This window comes from Calypte anna, chromosome 9 (genome assembly GCF_003957555.1).
Source record: "Calypte anna isolate BGI_N300 chromosome 9, bCalAnn1_v1.p, whole genome shotgun sequence".
Lineage (NCBI taxonomy): Eukaryota > Metazoa > Chordata > Aves > Apodiformes > Trochilidae > Calypte > Calypte anna.
The window spans coordinates 6,067,218-6,089,930 of NC_044255.1; the positions used below are offsets into that span (position 1 = coordinate 6,067,218).

Sequence of the window (22,713 nt, forward strand, 5' to 3'; positions counted from 1 at the left end):
TTTTTGTGTCTTTCTGTTATGTGTTTGCTGGAAGGACAAATGAAATGTCTTTAAGTGGAGAATACTTTATTTATGGAACACACATTGCAGTACTACCATCAAGCTTAAGTACCACTTCATTATGTGACTGTGTTTTCTTCCAGTCACAATAGCTTCAATTTTTCTCCATGATCAGTGGAAAATTTAAATCTTCCAGGTAATGGACTAATCCACCTAGATGGTAAAAATGTTCATGTTTCCCATCTCTCATTCTTCCTACTGTGCTTTTACTCCTTCAGTTTCTGTGAGCTTCCATCCTAGGTTTTTTTGCCAGAGTGTTATTTTTTTCTTGGCCATGTTCTTTCCCTGTTTTTAAGGGCTGTGTGCCTGTGAAGAAGAATCAGAAAACCATTTTCAATGAATGTTTGCCAGTAGTGGCTTAGAGTACTGTAACTTCAAGACATCTTGGTCTCTCATCTGCAAATATTCTTAAGTATGTTTTGAAATTAATGTTGTCTTACTTCTACGTAAGAAAAAAAGTGATGAAGAAAATTTCGTGGTGTAACTCAACTTTGTGCTATGAGTGACTCTCAGTAGTGATCCAGAAAGTGTTTTGGAGATACTTGTTTTAGAAACTCAAAATGAGAAGGAAAAAAAAAATTCAAACCCCAGTGGCATACATAGGGAGGTGGTCTAGAAAGCATAAGTTGTTAGCTTCACAGGTATATGACATACAGCAATAAATTCTAGGTAAAAAGGGTGAAATGAATAAGGATCCTTGTCTATAATCACAAGCCATTACTGTGTCTTCACAGTTGCTCAAGGTTGCTCAGTGGCAGTGATGCACTTTTTATCACTGCCAAAACTTAGGAGGGTGAGAGAGAGTAAAGAAACTGAGGGCCTCACAAACCCATGCAGCAAAAGTTTCCTCAATCAAATCAAAGATCTTTCATTGCAGCATAAACATTAGTGGTACATAAAAGCTCTACCAGGTAGTAATAATAATAATGATTTTTAGTTTAAAAATACATTGCCAAACTTGAAATTTAAGAGCCTTCTTTCCTCCTTGTGTTGGCCAATTTATAACATGGGGAGGGCAGCTGAGCATGTGAGTCCAGCTTTTTGAGGGTAACAATTTGAAGTATTAACTAGGAAAAAACTACCAGCTTATCATAATATCTGAAAGTAATTCTTATCTTATGGAAAAAATACAGGGCAAAATGGTGAATCATGACAAGCAGAATGCTGATGGAACAGATATTTGGAGATTAAATCTGTAAGCTGTAAGATGGTTTGGGGTTTTTCTTTGTTTGTTTGTTTTAATTCTCATAATCAAATTACAAAGTAGTGGACTCTTTAAGATCTTTTGATTCTTGTGCCTCCTGAAGAAACACCCTCTTAGCATGATAAATAATGGTTTAATTTCTTTTTTTAATTATTCTGGCTTAGAGAGGCAGAATTACCCATCATACTAGTCCTCTAAACTTACCCTTTAGTCTCTGAGAACTATTGAGCCATCCTTGCAGGACATCTCTAATGAAATAATGTCTATATGTTGACTAACCAAGGAAGGAAAAGGATTGAGAGAGCTGCAAGTAGCTCCTCCAGGTAGCAACCTAAGGATTGCAATTTCATGCAATACTACTTCATATTAAATTTTGGTGACAAGCATCCTGGTAATGGCAAATGGCACTTGTGGCCTAGTGATAAGTAGCAACTGCAACACTGTCTTGTATCAGACTGGTTTGTCTGGGATTCTGTCTGTTTTGAGTCAGAAAAGCAGAATAAACCAGCTGGTTAGGTTTGTTCCTTTGCCACGTTTTTTAACATTGCTGATCCCTTTTACCTCTTTTTGCCTTCCTTATAATTTTAAATAAATTCTAGAGATGAGTAGTATTTCCAAAACCTACAAGTTTTGTGAAAAATCTTTAGCTATATATAGCTATATATATATATCTATAGGAAAGACAGAATTTCTGTGAGAAAGCTAGGTAGTTTAAATTCTACTATTCTCATATATGCAGATTCTAAAATAGAATATTAAATATTCAGACATGTAAGTTATATATAGATATACACCTACATTCTTATCTTTTTTGATATATATAGTGGAGATGATGAGCCATTGCTGATAGAGCTTAAATATTGTGCAACTGCTGATACAGAATGTGAGGAGGGCAAGAGAGTTATATGGAGCAGGGGGTGAATTCAGGACCATAATGCACAAATCTGTACAAAACCTGGTTCTGGAAGTTCTGCTGTTCACAGAACCAAAGGGTGTTATTTGTCCACAGAAATTGTTCATGGAGCATAGGAGTATCATAGAATTGGCTGGGTTGGAAGGGACCTCAGAGATCATCAAGTCCAACCCTTGATCCACTCCCCCCGTGGTTCCCAGCCCATGGCACTCAGTGCCACATCCAGGCTCTTTTGAAATATCTCCAGACACGGAGAATCCACTACTTCCCTGGGCAGCCCATTCCAATGACTGATCACCCTCTCCAGAAAGAAATTCTTTCTAATCTCCAACCTAAACCTCCCCTGGCACAACTTGAGACCGTGCCCTCTTGTCTTGCTGAGAGTTGCCTGGGAAAAGAGACCGACCCCCCCCCCCTGGCTCCAACCTCCTTTCAGGGAGTTGTAGAGAGTGATGAGGTCTCCCCTGAGCCTCCTCTTCTCCAGCCTCAACACCCCCAGCTCCCTCAGCCTCACCTCACAGCACTTGCGCTGGATCCCTTCACCAGCCTGAATGCCCTCCTTTGGACCTGCTCCAGCACCTCTATCTCCTTCCTGAACTTCCTGAGGGGCCCAGAACTGGACACAGGACTCAAGCTGTGGCCTCACCAGCGCTGAGCACAGGGGCAGAATCCCTTCCCTGGACCTGCTGGCCACGCTGCTCCTGAGCCAGCCCAGGATGCCATTGGCCTTCTTGGCCACCTGGGCACACTGCTGCCTCCTGTTCAGCTTCCTGGCAATCCAGACTCCCAGCTCCCTTTCTGCTTGGCTGCTCTCAGCCACTCTGTGCCCAGCCTGGAGCTCCCCATGGGGTTGTTGTGGCCAAAGTGCAGGACCCGGCACTTGGCCTTCTTGAACCTCATCCCGTTGGCATATACAAACTGTGAGTGGAATGGCACTAAACACCAGTTCCTGGTGATAAAATTTAAAAGCAAATCTTTTCTTAGTGTGTAAATACTGACATTCACAGCACAGATTTACCAAGCCAGAATCCACTGTAAACTCTGAGAAATTAAAAGGCAACCTGGATTTTAAGATGTTTGCTTGCTACAAAGACCCTTCTTCAAGTGGAAAATATTTTCCTTCACTGAAGGATTTTCCATGTGTTAGGAAAGACACTGCCTAAAACTCCAGGGAGCTCTTAATCAAAATTCATTAAATTATCATAAGAAAAAACGTGTGTTTTTCCCTGCATGATAGCAAACTATTCACAGGTATCATGGCCTTCTTTCTTGTCTTCCACCAAACTTCCATTTTTTTAAATTGTCTTTTAAGGTATTAGCAATCAATAGGAAAACTCCAAATCCCAAGAGCTAAAATGCACTGTAGGGAATCGCTGTGCTGTGAGGTGGTCCAAACGATGCATACAGCAGCTGCTGCCAAACAGCTAGCTTGGCACTAGAACCCAATTAAGTTATATATGCTCACCTAAAGCACTTCCCAGAGCTCTGGCTTATATGTACAAAAAAACGGCTTAGATTTAAACTAGAAATAAGCTATTGAGGCAGGGCTGATGAAGAGACTTTGTGTGCAAACCATGACTTAAGGATGAGGAAGTTCTGTATTTTTAAAACTGCCACTAAATCAACAGAACTCCCATAAATGAGGAATCTTACCCTGTTCTTTGCAGCAGCAATATTGAGTATTTAAGGCTGTTACAGGTATGAAGGAGAGGTTTCAGCCTCTAAACAAGAAGTTCTCTTTTCTAACTTTCATTTTTAGCAGAAGTATCTTTTGGGAATAGGAAACAGAAAAAAAAAAAAGGGGGAGTGGAGGATGCAGGAGGGTTTGAAAAATGGGATGATAAAAGCAGGGTGTCCTTTCTGGAAGGAACTTATTGCTGGGCTTTGGTTCCTTAGGTAGGGAGTACAACTACCACTTGCTTTGTGCTTTTTTTCCTGAAGGTCTGGAAGCACACTGTGCCAGTACCTACATATCCATCTATTTTCTTTACCTTTAAATGGTACTATTATGGTAAGACTAAGTGGGAAAGATTGCTGCAAAACATATTCAAGAGCAGTTTGAGCAATAGGGTGATTTAGAGGAGGAGAAGAATAGGAGAAGGGAATGACAAGAAATGAAATGTATGGATTTATTAACAGTCAAATATCTTGGTGTTGTGTGAACTGCTCTTTAGGGATAAGGCAGCCCATAGAAGTGGGGTTACTACAGCCAAAGAGTTTGTTGTTTTGCATTGACTGTTTTATCTGTGGAAATGTATAGAAAAGGAGAAACAAAGATTTTATTTTAGTCACTACTTAGGAATATCATGGCCATGCCTTCAAGTGTCTTGTACCTCCCAAAGGCTCTTGTCCATATTCCATGAAGAGGAGCTCAGCCATCGGTGGACTTCAGACTATGATAATTTCAGGTACAATTTGAAATTGATGGTGTTTCAGATGTAGTCTGAAATATGACTGCTAATTGTGGGGGAAAGGCAGAGTGCTTTAGCCATCTGCTTTAGGCTGCTGATGCATCTTGGCAGCAGTTGGCAGCATCCATGTTCAGACACCTAAGTTGATGATACAGTTCAAATAGAAACTGCAGCATGCCCAAAGAGGATGTCTGGTTACACTAAATCTGTCCTACTCCTGTGTATTTCAGTTGAAAGTGTTTCTAAAAGACAGGTAAATAAGAAAAAAACAAGTCATACAACTGTCTGCATGGTGGGTTTGTAGTATTTTAACAGAATCATGTAATTCAGGCTGCAAGGGATCTCTGGAGGGCATCTGGCTCCACCTCCTGCCCTGAAAGTTAGATCTGTTTGTTCAGGGCAGTTCAGTCAAGTTTTCCATGCCTCTAGGGTTGGAGATTCCACAGCCATGAGCCTTTTCTAATACTACACCATGTCAATTTTTTTATAGTATACAATAGGAATTTTCTTTGTGGCAACTCTTTCATCAGTAGCTATGCCTCTCCATTCATAGCTGTTGTGCTACAGTAAGCCTACAATACAGATATACCAAAATTTGCTTTAAATTAGGTAGTTTTGCTATCAGAGCAGCACTGTGGAGCTCAGAAGAGCCTGTGAAATCCCATTTGAGTAGACAGGCAAGGAAAAGACTGCATAATCTCTTTATGAAGGGGGCATAATGGGACTAAACAGGTACAATTCAATAAGAGGGAATAGCAGGAGAATACTGGGTATTTCAAAGTGTGTTTATACACTGTGTTAAGTCACAGCTAATTGGCATTTTATTGCCAAGTTTTATAGTGTCTCAAACTGCTGCCTCCTAAATTACATTAAGTGTGAAATGGAACTCATTCCATTCATCAAAACCCTGCTAAAAGGGCAGCCACAGACTGATTCCCTATCAAAGCAAACAAGAGATGAGCAGGGTGCTTAACATTTTAACAAAATGGTGACAAAACTTGTAGTACCTGAGGAAGCTTGAGGGCTCAGGGATGCCTGATGCAGTAATTTAACTCTTCACCCTTCCCAACAATACATAATATTCTAGAACAATTAAATGCAGTTACTCCCAGTGTGAGTATAGCATCTTTATTTGAGGTCAAAACACATTAAAAAGAAGCAATATATAAAAACTTGGTATCAGTGACTTTGACTGTCTGAAGTCAGATGATCTGCTAAGAAAATGCTAATAGATAAAAATGTAACAGATGAGTGATCTAAGTTTAATATACTAGCAGAATGCACTGATAAAAATGAGCAGTGATACAAAATAGTAGATAATAAAAGAACTTTGTTCCTTTAAGAGGTGGAGTTAAAGATAATTTAGAAGAAGATAAAAGATTGAGCTCTTAAGGAGTGAAGCAAGAACACTAAAAAATGAATTTGCTGAAACTGTATGATTGCCAATTACTTAAAAATATGTTGCAGGGGTTTTTTTATTTATTTATTCTCAAAGATCTGTTAATTCGGGGTAACTTCATTTTCTTTTTCAGAAAAAAAGATGGTTGGCATGATAATACTAAAAGCTGAACAGGCAAAAAGGCAAGCAAGCTTGTTGTATCTCAATTAGACACAGGAAAAATAAAGTTATTTGCAAGAATGCCAGAACAAGAGCATTGGTTTAGTTCCCATGGTGCAAAGATCAGGGCAGTTTATAAAACTCAAGAGCCTGAATTTCATGTGTGTTCTGTTTCAGCTTTGGCACAGATACAGCTCTGTTTTCAGTGGAGCTAATTCTTCTCAAGCAAATCCTGGGAATCTTCCACTGTCTCTCTTCAGTGAGTTACATCAGTTGCCAAGTCCAAAAAATAAGCTCTAACTTGAGTGGATAGACTTGGATAGTCTTAATTTTTTTTTTACTACAGTAATAGCTTTTTTTGTTTAGACATAGTAGTTTGCAGGAAAGCCTTAAGTACTAAATTTACCTTTATTATCCCCATTATAGTCCCTGAAAGCAGAAAGAAGGAAATGAAAGTAAAACCTGGTCAAAACTGTAGGCTCTAGTATCTAGAGCTCAGCCTGCATCTTCCATCCACACAGCTGCTATAGCAAAGGGAGCAAGGGCTTGTGCTTTGCAGAGGACTAGAGCAAGATGCCACAAATTCTGGCACTTAGGCAGCTGTTCAGTCTAAAAATTGTAGGCAAAGATCATGCCTCGTGGCCTGAAGTTCTTAAAATTTACTTTGAATTGGTAAACTTAGAGCACAAGGCCCAGTGATTATTCAACAAGAGATAGAAAAAAAGTCATACAGGATATGTCAGTACACTGTGGTATGGCTTTAGTTCAGATATTTTCCTGAATATCATACTTTCTTGAAACTTCCCTGTCTGTTAGCTATGATAATCAGTTTAGCCAAGGTCATAAGCCAGAGATAATAGATTTCATTTCACATTGCAATTCTTTTTCCATACCCATTTCAGAAAACAGGATTTTGATCACTTATTAGTGGTTGTGCACTCTCATATCAACACATTTATAATGCTGCTATATGCACATTACTCAAACTGTATTTTTAAAAAAGCATATGAAGTTGCTGCTGAGAATTTTGAGTATGTAAACCTATAATAAAGACCTTTTTATGGTTTAATGTATAGCTATCTGCCTCAGCAGCACTCTGAGAAGGGAAATGTGTTGCAAAACATCAGTATCTTCATCTTGGTCAGGGAGAGAGTGAGATAAAGCTGTCACAAGTTGTTCTGATGAAGGCTTGTGTTTGGGACCAAGATCCTGTTTCTTCTCCCCCACAGATTATCTGAAGGGGTAGGAAGGTGCTTGTTTTCCTTCCCGCTTCTTTCCTCCAGCATACCACAAAAATTCCATCTCAATTCTTTTCCCATAGAGACAAATGACTACTTTTTAGTTTTGTCTCTTGGAGTTACAATTCTTTGGAGGGACCTAGAGAGAGGTCTGACATCTTTTTCACAGAGGTTCCTGCTCCACCCCAGTGCAGGAAGGCTCAGTTATTTGAAGAGCCAAACCACTGCAAATTATAGCTGGTATAGCAGAGAAATTAATGCCAGTTTACCATTCTGTAACTTCCTATGGTGCAGCTGATACCACTTAAAAATCTAAGGAACCAGAGATAGGCAGCTGCATATGGAAACCATAACAGCTATTCCTACCCATCAGTTATGAGTCCTTCTTGCAACAGACCCTTTCCCAGAATGAGCGATTTCTAGAAAATAGCCTTGAGGGACCTCAGAGGGGAGATAATGGGGGAGTATTTTGCTTTTTCCATTTTGACCTTCCTCTTCACAGAAGTTTGCAGTTCAGTAGCATAAGGGTACCAGGATATAGTCCATCTTCAGCCCTGGTGAGGCCACACCTCGAGTCCTGTGTCCAGTTCTGGGCCCCTCAGTTCAGGAAGGATATCGAGGTCCTGGAGCGGGTCCAAAGGAGGCAACTGGGTTGGTGAAGGGACTCAAGCACAGACCCTATGAGGAGAGGCTGAGGGAGCTGGGGGTGTTGAGGCTGGAGAAGAGGAGGCTCAGGGGAGACCTCATCACTCTCTCCAACTCCCTGAAAGGAGGTTGGAGCCAGGGGGGGGTTGGTCTCTTTTCCCAGGCAACTCTCAGCAAGACAAGAGGGCACAGTCTCAAGTTGTGCCAGGGGAGGTTTAGGTTGGATATTGGAAAGAATTTCTTTCTGGAGAGGGTGATCAGACATTGGAATGGGCTGCCCAGGGAAGTAGTGGATTCTCCGTGTCTGGAGATCTTTCCAAAGAGCCTGGATGTGGCACTGAGTGCCATGGGCTGGGAACCACGGGGGGAGTGGATCAAGGGTTGGACTTGATGATCTCTGAGGTCCCTTCCAACCCAGCCGATTCTATGATTCCTCCTGTGGCTCCTGCCAGGAAACGTTGCTGGTCCCTATGCACATCTGCTGTCCTCTTTCTGACTGCTGCTGTGCCAGATGGGCATTGCTGTCAAGTCAGAGCTGCTCATCTGCTCTGGGCTCCCACTGCATCCTGGTAAAGGTGGAATGTTTGCCATATAACCAATATTCTTGGCAGAGTTCATCTTCTTCATTGCTTTCCAGTTGCTGTTGTTTGTCTCTTGCACTTTAGCTACTTTTTTTAGAGCTGAGCTTTTGTCAGAGAGTGTATTAGCAAAAGACATCAGGCACTCTCAGTCCAGGGCTTACAGCTGCTGCTGAGGCTGCTGGGGCCACTTTTGCTGCTAACTGTGACCCTGCATGCTTCATGCAGACAACAGGAGGGCGGACTGCACTAAGTTACTGTCAGGGTTTAACACTGCCCCAACAATTAAACTGAATAACACATGTTATCTATTAATGCCCCTCTCCTCCCCAATAAAGAAAGGAGAGAGAATAAGGTCGAGAGACTGATGGGTTGGGAACTGAACTACACAGCTTGAATGAAACAGTGATGATAAATAGGAAAAATGACTCAATCTATACAAATAGACAGGAAAATTGATCCCAGGTCCCTCTCCCCCAATAACTCTCACATCCCCACAGAGGCTGCAGGGCAGCCCTGGGAAAGTCCAGGCTGGAATCCTGGAGTCACCAGCAGTTGGGAGCTGGAGGCAGGAACACCCAGATTCAGGCTGGAATGGATCAGGAGCAGAGGCAGAGGAAGGGATGGAATCCTCCCAGGATGCTGAAGCAAAGAGGGAGAGGAGAAGAAGGGGAAGCAGGAAGGGGTTTGAGCCTGGTGATCCCTCCCATTTCTCCTGAGGATGAGGTGGATGGGATGGAATCCTCTGTTTGGTCACTTCTGGCATCTCTCTTGTCCCTTCCTCCCCACAGGAGGGTTCCAGGGGTGACCTCTTGACTCCTTTTCTCCTTCTGGAGGGCAAACTGTTGCTCAGAGCTGAGCAGTGTCCTTGGTTCTGCTGTAACTCTAACCATGGAGTGGGATCAGTCCCAGCAGCAGACACTGCCTGAGAAACTTGCTGTTCATTTCAGCAAGTGCAGCTGCTTCCAAGAGACTGAGCTGAAAGCAAAAGCACAAGACAGAGAATCCCCTTTATCCTGGCCCAACCCAGGACAGTTACTTTACCTGGTTTTTGCCACTACATAAGAAGTGGTGGTGGCAAAACACCAACACAGTTTTCATTCTCTGCTGATCAGAATTTGTTGTACATCCAACCCGAAGCAGTCTAATGACTAGCTTGGTGGATCTTCATTTCTCACTTGATGTTTAGAATTTCGGACACAGAATTGTTGGCTCTCTTGAAGTTACCTAAAGGAGTTCTTGCCAGTTCAGTGGCAAAAAAACATTGTACAGAGGCTTGACCTTATCAGCAGGCACTTGTTCCTTGAAGCCATGAAGAGTAAATAGCTAACCACAATTTACTCAAGTTCCTGCAAAACCAATACAAAACCCTCTCCAGCATTTATGTCCAGGAATGATGTGGAATTTTTTATAGTATGTTTTGATAGAGTGTCTGAGTAACAGGACTGAAGTAGTCACAACCTCTTTAGTTTTCTGCTTCACTGAGGACATTCGGATTCTTTTCATAGGTGGCAAGAGTAGTTATCTGCAAGATTCATAGATTCTTCTAGGGGAGCCATGGATGAGTTCACTTGTACTGCGTTGTTACAGCCTTTGCTTCAATACAACTTATTTTTCCAGTTTCTGTTTCTCTATCATGGACAAAGTTTAAACTTCCTGTTTCATCAGGAAAAGGTTAACCTGGCAAACAAGCAGCAGGAGCAGAGGAAACTCTGAATTACAGTGCTTCAGTGCATTGCAATTAACCTACTTGGCTTTTGCTTTTCAACAGCCCTAATTTTGCCTGTTGTTTTGCATTTTGGTGTTTAATAATGTCAATATCTAGCCAACTGTCAGTCTCTTTTCTGACCGGATGCAATAGATTAAAATTTCTAGAAAGCCTCAGACTCTGGACTATACTTCTTAAAACAGAAATCGGGTCGCTCATAAAGTGGTTCTTGCTCAAAATGGAGCAAGTCTGTAAGATCTTCCCATTCCTAAATAAGTTACCAGCATGTCTATATAGGCAGTAAATAACCACAGTAAGAATTCCTGTTTAGTTTTCTGTATGGACATAGCTCTAGAAAAGTAGCTCAGGGGGGGTTGGGTGTGGAAGGGGCAGGGGAAATGATGGTTTATACCAAAACAAGCTGCTCTGCATTTGAAACAAACTCATTATTACAAAGCAATTTTTAGAACACAAGTGTACACACTGGGAACTATTACAATAGATTTCACTATACTGCCAAGCACAAACTAGAAAGGATAATACTTTTAAGCAATACTTAGCCTGTGTGAACTCCTTTTATTCAAGGCTGTTTCTATTGCTGTTAGCCTGCTTCTGTTCAGGGATTCTTATCTCAACATTCTCAAAAACTGTTTTCCAAGAGGTTACCAAAATGACAGATACCTGGAAAGCTTTACTATACTGGATGGAAAGATATATTTTTCTTCTTTAATTTCTTACACAGTGTATCTTTTCCTTAAGCTTCAGTTCCCGCCAAAAGGAGGGCGCTGTCTCTCCTCTCCTCAGAGGGGAAAGCGCCGTCCCCTCAGTGCCCCGCACTGCCTGGCACCGGTAGCCGCCTCACAGCACTTCAGCCACAGCAGCCCTGGCTCTTCCTCAGCTGCCTTCCCTCCCTCTTACTGCAAACACCACTGCAAGGCTGGGAGTGGATCCGTGGAATCTCGGTTCATGCACCACAGTTGGTCAAAGGACTGTAGTTGCGGTGAAGGTTGGGACTGATCCTCCAGAGAAACATCCAGGTGACTCCAGGCAAAAGTTGGGTTATTGGGTTGTTAAGTCTGGAGGAAAAGAGGCTGAGGAGAGATGTCCAGGTGACTCCAGGCAAAAGTTGGGTCATTGAGTTGTTGAGTCTGGAGGAAAGGAGGCTGAGACCTTCTCACTCTCCGAGGTGGCAGTCCGTCTCTTCTCTCAGATTACAAGGGGTAAGATGAAGGGAAATGGCCTCAAGTTGCACCAGAGGAGGTTTAGATGGGATGTTAGAAGAATATTCTTCACAAAAAGGGTTATCAAACATGCAGACAGGCTGGCCAGGGAGATGATTGAACCATCATGCCTGGAGGCATTTCAAAGATGTGGAGATTTGGTGCTTAGGGACATGGTTTAGCACTGGATTTGGTGGAGTTAGGTTAATGGGTGGACTCGATGATCATAAAGGTCTTGTCCAACCACAACAATTCTGTGATTGATTCTGTAATGTGGTCCACAACAGAATCTTACGTGCTGTTTAGAAGTGCTTAAACCCTGCCTTCTCTTGCTCCTATGGAAGACACAACTGTGTCAGTGAAACAGACTTCGATCTCTTTCAGTCAGTTAGAGAAAATGCTCTCTTGCCTCTAATTTCAGTAGCCTTTTCATGAAAATTCTCAAAATCTAAGAAGCTAAGCTTGAGATAGTAAATTGCTCTTGAAAATTATGTTCCACATTTTCATAAATTCAGCCCTATTGATTTCTAAGTGTATTCCTGCAACACTTTCCCAAGCTAGAAGGCATTTCCTTTCACTAAAAAGTATTACTCTTCATTAAGGAAAGCAACGTTAGGGTTGGGTTTCATCACAGAGCACATTTTTTCTGTCTGAGAAAATGGCAGCATTTTGTATTTTAGCAGTGTGCAGAAGCTCATACCACTGCTACAGATCTATTGCATTGTCTATAATAAAGCTTTGGCAAGATTCCCTCTGTTAGAAATATTTTAATCCTTTCTGCAGTGTAAGTAAGGAAGTTAATTGGTGATAACTAAAACTTTAGCAACTTGGAGGAAAACCATTAAAAAGACATAAAAAGCCTAATTAAAAGTCATAGCAAAACTTCATTTTTTAAGAACTCTACAATAAATGTATCAGATTTTAAAAAGTATGAAATTAATAGGAAGTTCCTACCTCTGCATTTAGTTTCCTTTTCTGAGATAGATATTTTAGAGGAAATATATTGATTGGCTCCCTCCAGCTGAGTGGAAATGCCCTGTATTTTTCTCTAAAGCAAGCACACAGTACTAGAACTAGCTGGTCTTGCTTACACCCCATTTTACTGTCAGGGAGGAATAAATTTTGGAGTTTCTCTTGTTTCCATCCAGCATCATCCAGTAGGTAGCAAGTGACACAATAAAGGTGCTACTGCATTCTCTCAGGGAATGCTGTGGAATTTTTTATGGTAATCCTAGCTGAGAACAGTTATTGCTTGTAACCTTTCTTCCTCCTTGAGAAGGAAAATGAAGCAGAATTTTTTTCATTGCAGTAAATATTTTTAAATGGAAGTACAGGGCTGGAGGAACTGTAATGGCAGAGGGAGGAATAAGTTCATTGAAATTGTTGAAGTCTAATAGTCAAATCTAGGACAAAATTCAGCACAAGTTCAGCCTAGGTCTGTTCTCTTTTTTAACACTACAGAGTTTTATGCTTACTTGACTTGTGAGACTCTGTGAAAGGGAAGTTGGAGCTTCTGTGCTTCCACTAAAAATAATACGTATTTATGGTGTTTTAAAGTTTAGTTCTCTATTTCTGCTATGCACAGACTAGTAGGCTCAATTTTCTTTTGCTTTTCCTCTTGTTATTTTTGAGTCCTTTGTATCAAGTAACTGTAATACCAGTGCATACTGCATCTGTATGTATTAATTATGTATTAAGCTTTCTAGGACTTATTTATACACAAATTTGAAGATTCTGAAAACACTGCCACCAGATATCACTGCTGCTCAGTGTGCAAATGAAATAAAAAGCAGTAAGAGACTGATACAGTATGTATAATGCCTTAAGTAGATCAAGCTTGAAAAACCAGAGACTCACTCCCCTCACTCCAGAGAGGAGGGGTTCTGAGTCTGCTTACTTCACCCATGTGTCTGTCTTCCACTCTGGAGCTTCTCACTCCTTCATCTGATGCAACTTTTCAGTAGATACCATCAGTACAGTGTCTGTTTGAGTAGGTCATTGGTCTGACCTCTCTGGGAACTCACCCCCTGCCAAATGCCACCAAGGACTGAGCACCCCAGAAAAGTAAACTTGAAATTGAGTCTGTCAAAGCAACCTCACACATCAGTCCTAGCACACTGCATATTCCCTCCCCATTTTCATTTTAATCAAGAACTATTTGCCTGGTGGTATTTCAGCTTTTTCTCCCCATTTTCTTGGTGCTGTGGCTTGAAAATGTTTCATGCTCCTTTTAGAGTAGCTTTAATTATAGAAGTTAGGGATGTAATTTTGGTCTTGTAGTCTTCATGGCATTTCTTTTCCCTGTGCTTTTAAGTGTTGACTTGGTATCTTTTATAAAGACTGTTTTGATAAGAGGCTAATGATCAGTGTGATAAAACCAACTGCAGAAAACCCTTTCAGTTAGCAGTGGAAACAGAACTCCAGTTCCTGGAGCCCAGTCTGGGCCAAGCACAGTGGCTGTTTTCTGCACTGCAGTATTTTTTCCTTTTTTTTCACATTAAGAGATTTTTAAACCAGCAGCTTTTATTTCTTCACCAAATATTCATAGTTCTGTTGGTCAAGTCTGTCTCTTCTGCCACCATGCTTGTAGAAGTAGCATCATTGAAAGGTCTGATTCTATGGACACAAGACAGAGGCTGTGATTATCCACAGCTTGGCTTTTCCAGGCAATGTCACTTTTAAAATCCATTAAGCAGTACACTTCAAATCCCTTACTTTCCAGGTGATTGACTTCTGTCTAAAAGCCTTCACAGAGCTGAATTGTGCACATTTCCAGTCATGGAAATAGCATGTCATTGCTATTATAGCCAGTTATTTTTATAGCTATCAGCCTATACACTTAGTTACATAGGTTCTTAATTTGGGGCTTCAAGGGGAAAGTGATTATAGTTACTTTTGTGCATGTATCTTGGTTCTCATGAACTTCAGCATCCCTGCCTTGTCTGTTCACCATTTATGTTCTGACATCAGCAATGAAGGATGACTCTGTTCTAATTAGTTCTTTCCCTGGAGGATCACACAGAGATCTCAAGTGGAAATCCTGTACATGCATTTACTTTAGAATGCAATTTCCAAACTGAGCTGTCAGGTTTTTTAATGAAGATCAAGGAAGCAATGATTTAAAACATAAAGAAGCAGTGTATGCATTAACAGGACATTTATATGGTTGAGTAAGTCCCAATGGCAGAGACAAGGACCTTCCTCATGCATTTTACCATTTGCTGAAGAGTGTAAAAATTAAAATAAGTATGACACACAAAAACCATGCCAGCAAGGCTGCCCGTAATCCAATTTTAGTTTCAGGTCACTACAGAAATTTACTAAGCTCTTCATACAGAAAGTATTCCAGCACAGTTTTCTGTCTACATACATGTTATAGGCATGGATAGAGCCAACATAAAGAAACTTTGCCAGCTGTACTGACGTCCTTCAACAATGAGAGCATCATCTTGGTGTTTCTTTATACCTGTCACACTGCTGCCCCAAACAGAAACGAGGTGGTTTTGTACCATTTGTGTTCTGAGGGGTTTCACAGGGCAAGGCTAAAAGGGTTACACTTGTTTCCTGCCAACAGGCATCTCACAGTGGACAGCTGCTCCATGAGAGAGAGTCAAGGGGAAGTGAAATCTTGTAGAATACAAGCTCCCCTTATGTTTTTTTTAATCCCCATGTATGAATGGGTAATAATGCTAGTAGTATGCCACCAACAAATAAGCCTGTCCTTTCCATTGAGCCCAGATAGCATCATCTTGCAGCTGTTGCAGTGCAAGTAGGAAAAAAGAAGAGCCTGACTAAGGAGCAGCTGGTACCTTGTGCCTTCTCTGTGGATCCACAGAATCCTCCCCTTTGAAACTAGATAGGCTTCAGCTGCAGACCCAGCTCTCTGCACAAACCTGGAGGCACTTCTCATAGAATAGAATCACAGAATTGGCTGGGTTGGAAGGGACCTCAGAGATCATCAAGTCCAACCCTTGATCCACTCCCCCCGTGGTTCCCAGCCCATGGCACTCAGTGCCACATCCAGGCTCTTTGGAAAGATCTCCAGACACAGAGAATCCACTACTTCCCTGGGCAGCCCATTCCAATGTCTGATCACCCTCTCCAGGAAGAAATTCTTTCTAATCTCCAGCCTAAATCTCCCCTGGCACAACTTGAGACCCTGCCCTCTTGTCTTGCTGAGAGTTGCCTGGGAAAAGAGACCGACCCCCCCCTGGCTCCAACCTCCTTTCAGGGAGTTGTAGAGAGTGATGAGGTCTCCCCTGAGCCTCCTCCATGCTGAACAGCCCCAGCTCTCTCAGCCTCTCCTCATAGGATCTGTGCTCCAGCCCCTTCACCAACCCAGTTGCCTCCTTTGGACCTGCTCCAGCACCTCAATCTCCTTCCTGAACTGAGGGGCCCAGAACTGGACACAGGACTCAAGCTGTGGCCTCACCAGGGCTGAGTACAGGGCCATATATACTTAGATACTTTGGGAGATCAGCTAAGGCCTTTCCAATGTTTTAAGACCCTGACAGATACTTGGGTCTGCCATCTGCAATTATTATTTAGCAGCAAATAAGTGCAGCTTTGGGAAGCTCAATTTTTGCTTGGTTCTGGCCACAGAAGGTCTTGTGGCAGTGAGCTGCAAATGGAGGCTCATGGTGTAGATCTAGTTCATCCCCCTTCCCTCTGTAAGACAATAGACAAGCATTAGATAAATAGTCACATTCTGGCAGACCTCCTGCTAAGGCATGGATGTTTAGTTCCACAGAATCCACAGGAGAAGAGTGAGTGGGGTGATATAACCATACGGTCTATGAAGGTAGTTTTAAAATTTGGATTTGATCTACTGCTGAAGTTGGATTTCCCTTTGTTTGGGACAGCTGTTGGTGACTTCACTCTTTTGATTCCTGCCAAGTTTTTGAAAACTGTCTTTGGTGACTTTGAGACATCAAACCATTCCACTGGCCCTAAAAAAAATATGCAAGAGCCTGAAAGCAGAACCCAGGTCTGATAGATTTTGGCTTCTTCAGTACCTGCATCCCTGACTGACCAGGAACTGGGATGTACTCAGGGAGCAGTGATTTATCTGGCTGTGAGAGCTCTGTGGTGCTGTGGCCGACACACAGCACTGGTCCTGAAGGCCCAGAGTCTTTATACCAGGGCTTCCAAAATGGTTTTCCAACAGGAGTATAATAGGAAAATGGTGTGTGAGAGCTGCCACTCTGAGCAAATGTGTATGACTAAGAACTGCTACTAAAGCAACAGCAGTGGATGAGCAAAATAAGTTTGAAAACCTCTGCTCTATAGATCTGAGCATTGATATTACAGGCCAGCTGCTAAATCCTGCCATTTGTGACTCCTCACACTTCACATGGTTACACACACATAGATTTTACCAAAGCATATCTAAGTATTGCATGCCCATTATTTCTAAAGAAGCAGCAAAAAATAAATCTAGATTGGAATAAGCAAGGGGAGTGGTTTGTTCCAACCTGTTAGGGAGCTTGTCTAAAGGAAACAAAGTAAATTGACTCCTTAATTGTGTGTAGTAAAACTTTATTTAAGATGCTTTTATTGAGATATTATGGGGGGTTTTTTAACTGCTTTGGTTCACTAAGTTAAACCAGTCTAATGTTTGTGCCAAAAAGCCTTTATACTTCCCTTGCCACTATTTATTAGGCTTTAAGCTAAATATTGCAATGAAGTTTTGGTAGCAGAGGTGGCAAGTTTAACATGTGTGTTACTGCTGTTTTCCTGTAAAAGGCTTTCTGTGATAAGCAGTACTCTCACTATATCTCAGTTTGTGCAATTCAGTGTTAGCTCAGATGTTTCTCTTATCTAATTTCTGACTGCAAATATATAAAACTTGAGCTCAGGGTGTGTGTTAGTAATTTACACCCAAGGATAGTGCACCCATCCCATCACACAGGTCTAGGACATCAGTCTAAGTGCTGCTTGCTCTCCCTGCTATTCAGCATTGTGGATGCAAGCTCAACTGTCCTTAAGGTTTGGTCCCTGCACTTAGCAAGTACTTGGAAAGACCAGGAAAGGGAGAGGTTGTGTGCTGGGAATCAAGAAAAGGCCCTCAGAAATCCCAGATGAACAGGGAGTACTGCACCTTGCTGTATTCCAGTAGGACTTTGTAATAGGACAACTTCCATGTCAAAACAAAGTCACTGCTCTCAGCTTCTCTGCAGGGAAGACATGGACCCTATAAGATATGAAGCAGAATATTTCATTAGATCCTAAAGTAAATATTTAGACTTCCAGTAGCCAGCAGCAAGGAATGTTAAAATACTTTTCAAGTGCATTTGCAAAATTTTTGTTTATTTCTTGTTATCTGTAATAATATCTTTAATCCTTGTATCTCTCGCCTAGCAATGTCTTAACATAAATAAACCATGAGTGCTGGCTTACCTGTATAGGTTTTTCTTCAGTAGGAAAGAGGTTGAATGTAGATCAGGTTTAGTTAGCATATTCTTGGCTTTCAGTCAGTTGATTTTGGAGTTGCTGCACCATTTGGTATGATTTTTAAATGGATACCCAAGCTGCTTGTGATGGTTAACTGTGTGGCTGATGGAACCTCCTTTCTGCTGGATGTGAAAGTGATGTAAAATGTTACAAATTCAGAGATGGAGCATTGCTGTCTGATGCTTGTTTGTGGAACAAGGATGTTTGTCAGGATGCACTATGAGAATTTCCATGTCACTTACTGGGGGCTTTGTAGAGGAGAGACAGTGGATCCTAATGTACACTGGGATGACTGCACGTTACGCCAACAGGCAAAAGAGGGTAGGATTTATGCCAGGAATGGATTGCAACATTTATTTTCCCAAGGAGTGTGGAAAGGATGTGATAGACACCAAAGTGTCTAAGAACTTTTTCAGTGGGGTAAGTGGTGGAGGTAGGGGTGGTGCATTTGCATTTGCCTAGAAAAATGCAGGGAGAACAAATCAGCAACTCTCCTAGCTGGCAAGTTAGAGATGAAAATACCTATGGGGTGGGTTTTTTCCCCCTCTAAAATGTTTTTTGCTCTATGTAAACATCTTGGTTTTAGGCAACTTGATGGCTGCAAATTGTCATTCTGACTGCCTCCCAGGAAAGAGAGTTCTGCTCCTGGACTTGGAAAGATGGCAGTCTTGGTGAATTCCCAGAGTAAGGCAGGCAGAAACAGAAGGTGGCAGTTGTATTTTTTGGACTGTTCCTCTCTTCCCACTGTTGCTCCCAATGGAAGGTCCAGGGAATGTGTAGCTCTTGCTATTTTCACTCCACACAGATCTTCTCTGATCTAAGAAATATGCTGATCTAAACTAGCACTGATGCAGTACTTAATCCCCATGCAGCAATGAACTACTTTATCACTGTTTTCAGGGGAATTTTACCTTGACTATATATAAATAGGGACTGATTTAAGCATTTGCCTAAGTGATCATCTTAAGCGAGCCATACCTGTAAGCACCTTTGATATACCACTTCAAAGCAGCATAGAGAATTAGCAGGGAAGGGTTCCACAGCATGTCAGTAAGAATAAAAGTGTTGATCCCTGAGCTTTGGTTTTGCAGTGTCTCCTAGGCAGGATGTGGTGTATTTCCATGGGTGTGTATAGATCAGAATGGCAAAGGTAATCCCTGCACTTCCAGAACGCTTTTCATCCCCCATTTCTAGATGGAAGGTATCTCAGTGTCACAGTCCTGGCCCAAAGCAGGACATTCAGTAAAGAAAACAGCAGATTTTCAGCCATAACAGTATTTTCCTCTGTGGTCTGTTTATGTTTCATGGATTGCATTTCAGTGCATTCTTTTGCAAACTAAGAGGAACTATGCTTGTCACAAATATAAATCGGTGACGAAATCCACTGGAATATCTTCATCTGTATACCTAAGAAAAAAGCCAAAAGATTTTATATCTTACAGTTAAAACAGCTCCTTAACAATAAATAGCTCATGCAACTGGAATTAACTTAAGGGGTGACTTCATCAGAGTTCTGCTCTTTGTAAATATTTAGAGGTTTATAAGTTCAGGCAAACACAATTGTAACCCTAAAATCTGCTCTGCTTTTTCTATACTGCAGCATATAGTCCAACCATGTATATAAACCTCACTTTCATGGCTGCTGTTTCCCAAACCATAATATAAATTTCAAAGCTTTAAATTGGGCTTACACTATGCTTCTGGTTGTAGCTGAACGTCATATTTAAGAATGACATCATAGTTTTCTGGAGTTATTAGTGTACATAAGAGGAGGGAAATCAAAAGCAGACTTTTAAGAGGAAAATATGAAACAAAATAAATGGGTTGAACACAAATACATCATGCTTTGGGGTGTTATAAACATTTTATTGTTACTTGTTTGGGAAGAACTCACAAGTACAGCCATCTCAAAATCTAGCAGATTTATCAGTCTGGTATCTCATTTTCTACTAAATACTTAAAAATGTGACTCTCCCTTTAACAATGGCTCATCAGCATCAGCTTGGCTACACTTGTTACATGACACAGCTGGGATTAGGGAGTGCAATCTGTAGGCAGAATTAGTGCTGGAGCACTAAAATGTCACAACTTCTGTTTTAAAGAGTTGGAAATTTAAGAAAACTTTTACCAATAGTAATTACTGGTGATACCATATTTCAGTTAGGGATTTTTTGCTAGAAATTAACAATTTTTTATATTATTGATCCTGCACAGTCACTCAGGTTTATCCGATGTGCTGGCACCACTGCCTTTACTTCTGTGCCTCTCTGTGCTCTTTGACATGGGCTCTTTCACCGGGGACTGGCAGTGGCTTCTGGGGACAATTTGTGGCAGCGAATCCCGTCTGTCTGTCTGTGCCGGACTGACAGAAACCTGGGAGACCCTCGCACCTTCCTGGGAGAATCCTACTGGGGTAAAGTGATTCAGACTAGAATTAAGGGCAACAGCCCCTCGGGTGACCGCTGCCCCGCAGAGGATATTGCTGGAAACCAGGCGGTTTCCAGGTATTCCAGTATTTTGCTTCATTTGTGAGACTTTATCGCAGGATGGATATGGAAGGCTGCCTGATAGATCAGCACAAAGCATTTGGCTGGCTAAGTTTGCTGTAAAAAAAAAAAAACCAAACCCCACGCTCTGTGGATTTTTGCCTCCACTTCACGTGCTCTTTCCAAATTAGCAGGCTGGAGGTGTCCAGGTGTCTGTGCCCGCAGACATCACCCTCTTCAGTGCCACCAGAGAGCTTTTACATTGCATCCAGCTGCGAGCTGGGGATAAAAGGCTTGTGGTGTGCCGATGTGGCAGACACAGCGGGAGTTGTAAACACCTGGGGAAGCCTGCTCCCATTTTCACGCCTCTTTTCTCGTTCTTAACAATTGTTTCAAGAAGGGAGAAGAAACACAGAGCCCGAGGTGTGCCTGTTTGGGATTTAGGTGGCAGACTGAGACCGCCCCTGAAGCCCACGAGTCGCGTGCCTCCTCGGAGCCCCACCGGCTGTGCCATGCGAGTGCTTTGAGCCATGACCCTGCGGGAAACGGGCTATCGCGACCGAACGGAGACCTCCCGCGGGGCTCGGGCAGTCGGGCCGGGGAAAGGCTGCGGGCGGAGCTTCCAACCTGAGAGCTGAACGCGGCCGCTCCCTGTGTGCCCGGGACCGGGGCGGTGTCTGCGCTGTGCATGCCGGGCGCGGGGCGGTGCGGGCAGGAAGCGCTCGCTGCCGGCCGAGCCCAGCCCAGGAGCAGCCGGCGGAGGGGGCGGGCACTGCCGTGCCGGTGCCGCTGGGACTGGGCACGGCGGAGTGCGGCGGCGGAGGCAGCGGCGGGATGGGGTTGGCTTCCTGAAGCGCAAGGAAAAGAGGGAGGAGGGAGGGGGCTCGGTTTAGCATTTCGGTCTTCTCCGCCTTCGTCTTGTCCCTCTCTCCGAAGTTGTTCCTCCGGAGCGGCTGGCTGCGGGCTGCCCCCGTCCCGCTCCCGGCGCTGCCCGCGGCGGGGCGGGCGGGGAGCCGAGGCGAGCCAGGGAGCGGCCCGCTGCCTCCGGGGAGCAGCGGGGGGAGGCGACTGGCACAGGCGCCTGGTTCTACCGCCCGCCCCTCGGCACCGCCGCCGTCTGCTCAGCGCTGGAAGCCCCGGGAGATGGTGACACATGAAGCGTGCGGGAAGGACCATGGTTGAGAGGACCAGCAAGTTCTTGCTGATCGTGGCCGTCTCGGTGTGCTTTATGCTTATCCTGTACCAGTACGTGGGGCCGGGGCTGAACCTGGGTTCCCCCAGCGGCCGCTCCTACTCGGAGGAGCTGGACCTCTTCCCCACGCCGGACCCGCACTACGTGAAGAAGTACTACTTCCCCGTGCGGGAGCTGGAGCGGGAGCTCGCCTTCGATATGAAGGGCGAAGACGTGATAGTCTTCTTGCACATCCAGAAGACCGGCGGCACCACCTTCGGTCGCCACTTGGTGCAAAACGTGCGGCTGGAGGTGCCTTGCGACTGCCGTCCCGGGCAGAAGAAGTGCACCTGCTACCGCCCCAATCGCCGGGAGACGTGGCTCTTCTCCCGCTTTTCCACGGGCTGGAGCTGCGGGCTGCACGCCGACTGGACCGAGCTCACCAACTGCGTGCCCGGAGTGCTGGACCGCCGGGAGAGCGCCTCTGCTAAGACGCCCAGGTACCGGCCCGCCGCCAAACCCCCTTCCCCGCCGTCCCTCGGGCCGAGCACCCCTGCAGCCGCTCTCCCCAGCCCTCCCACCGCTGAGCTCCCCCCCTTACCCCGGTGGGAGGGAGGGAGGATGGTGTTAACGTGCTGTGCCTCGACCTGCCCGGAATCTTTCTCTAGCCGGTTCACCTGTCCTCCCCTCCCGCCCTCCAGGCTGTGCCCTGCACCTTCCTTCTGCATTCCCAAGCAAATACAAGGCTTTTTACCTCCCACGTACCTAGTACGTTGCACACTCAGTGTTATGCTTTAGGACCCTCCGTGGGCACCTTAGCAAGCTTCTGTATTTGTGCCACTTACTCGCTTTTCTCGTTGCACCGAACCCCAGCCTCAAGCTTACCTGTGTAATCAGCTTTGCCCCGATCTGTGCACCCCTTTTCCTCCCACTGAAACAGTGCTCCAGGGAGCTGCACACGAGCTCGTCAGTCCTCACGCTTACCCCGGTGTCTTACATTCCTTTGTCAGCCTGGTAGTTTTGAAAGCACATTGCAGAAAAAGTCCTTTAGACACTTTCGTGTTTTCC

At 43.6% G+C, this 22,713-nt stretch overlaps 2 protein-coding genes across 2 annotated transcripts in view; one reads left to right on the forward strand and one right to left on the reverse strand.

The window, feature by feature from the left end:
* Positions 1–19,299: 19,299 nt before the first annotated feature.
* Positions 19,300–21,471, reverse strand: LOC115598769 (BEN domain-containing protein 4-like). The gene is made up of 2 exons (XM_030456399.1): positions 21,102–21,471; positions 19,300–19,395 (listed from the first exon to the last, which is right to left on the reverse strand). Exons 1-2 carry the CDS (start codon positions 21,368–21,370, stop codon positions 19,344–19,346), a joined length of 321 nt encoding a protein of 106 aa, XP_030312259.1. The 5' UTR covers positions 21,371–21,471; the 3' UTR covers positions 19,300–19,343.
* Positions 21,416–22,713, forward strand: part of HS6ST1 (heparan sulfate 6-O-sulfotransferase 1) — a 166,836-nt gene continuing 165,538 nt past the window's right edge. Inside the window, exon 1 of the mRNA XM_030456392.1 lies at positions 21,416–22,145. Within this exon, the coding sequence (XP_030312252.1) occupies positions 21,628–22,145 (518 nt within the window). The 5' untranslated portion in view covers positions 21,416–21,627. The remainder of the gene's footprint in view (positions 22,146–22,713) is intronic.

Coding starts and splice junctions, on each gene's coding strand:
- LOC115598769 (XM_030456399.1), bottom strand. CDS start 21,370: ATGCTAAACCGAGCCCCCTCCCTCCTCCCTCTTTTCCTTGCGCTTCAG. Junction 19,396..21,101: donor CGGCCGCGTTCAGCTCTCAG/GTTGGAAGCTCC, acceptor CTTTTTTCTTAG/GTATACAGATGAAGATATTC.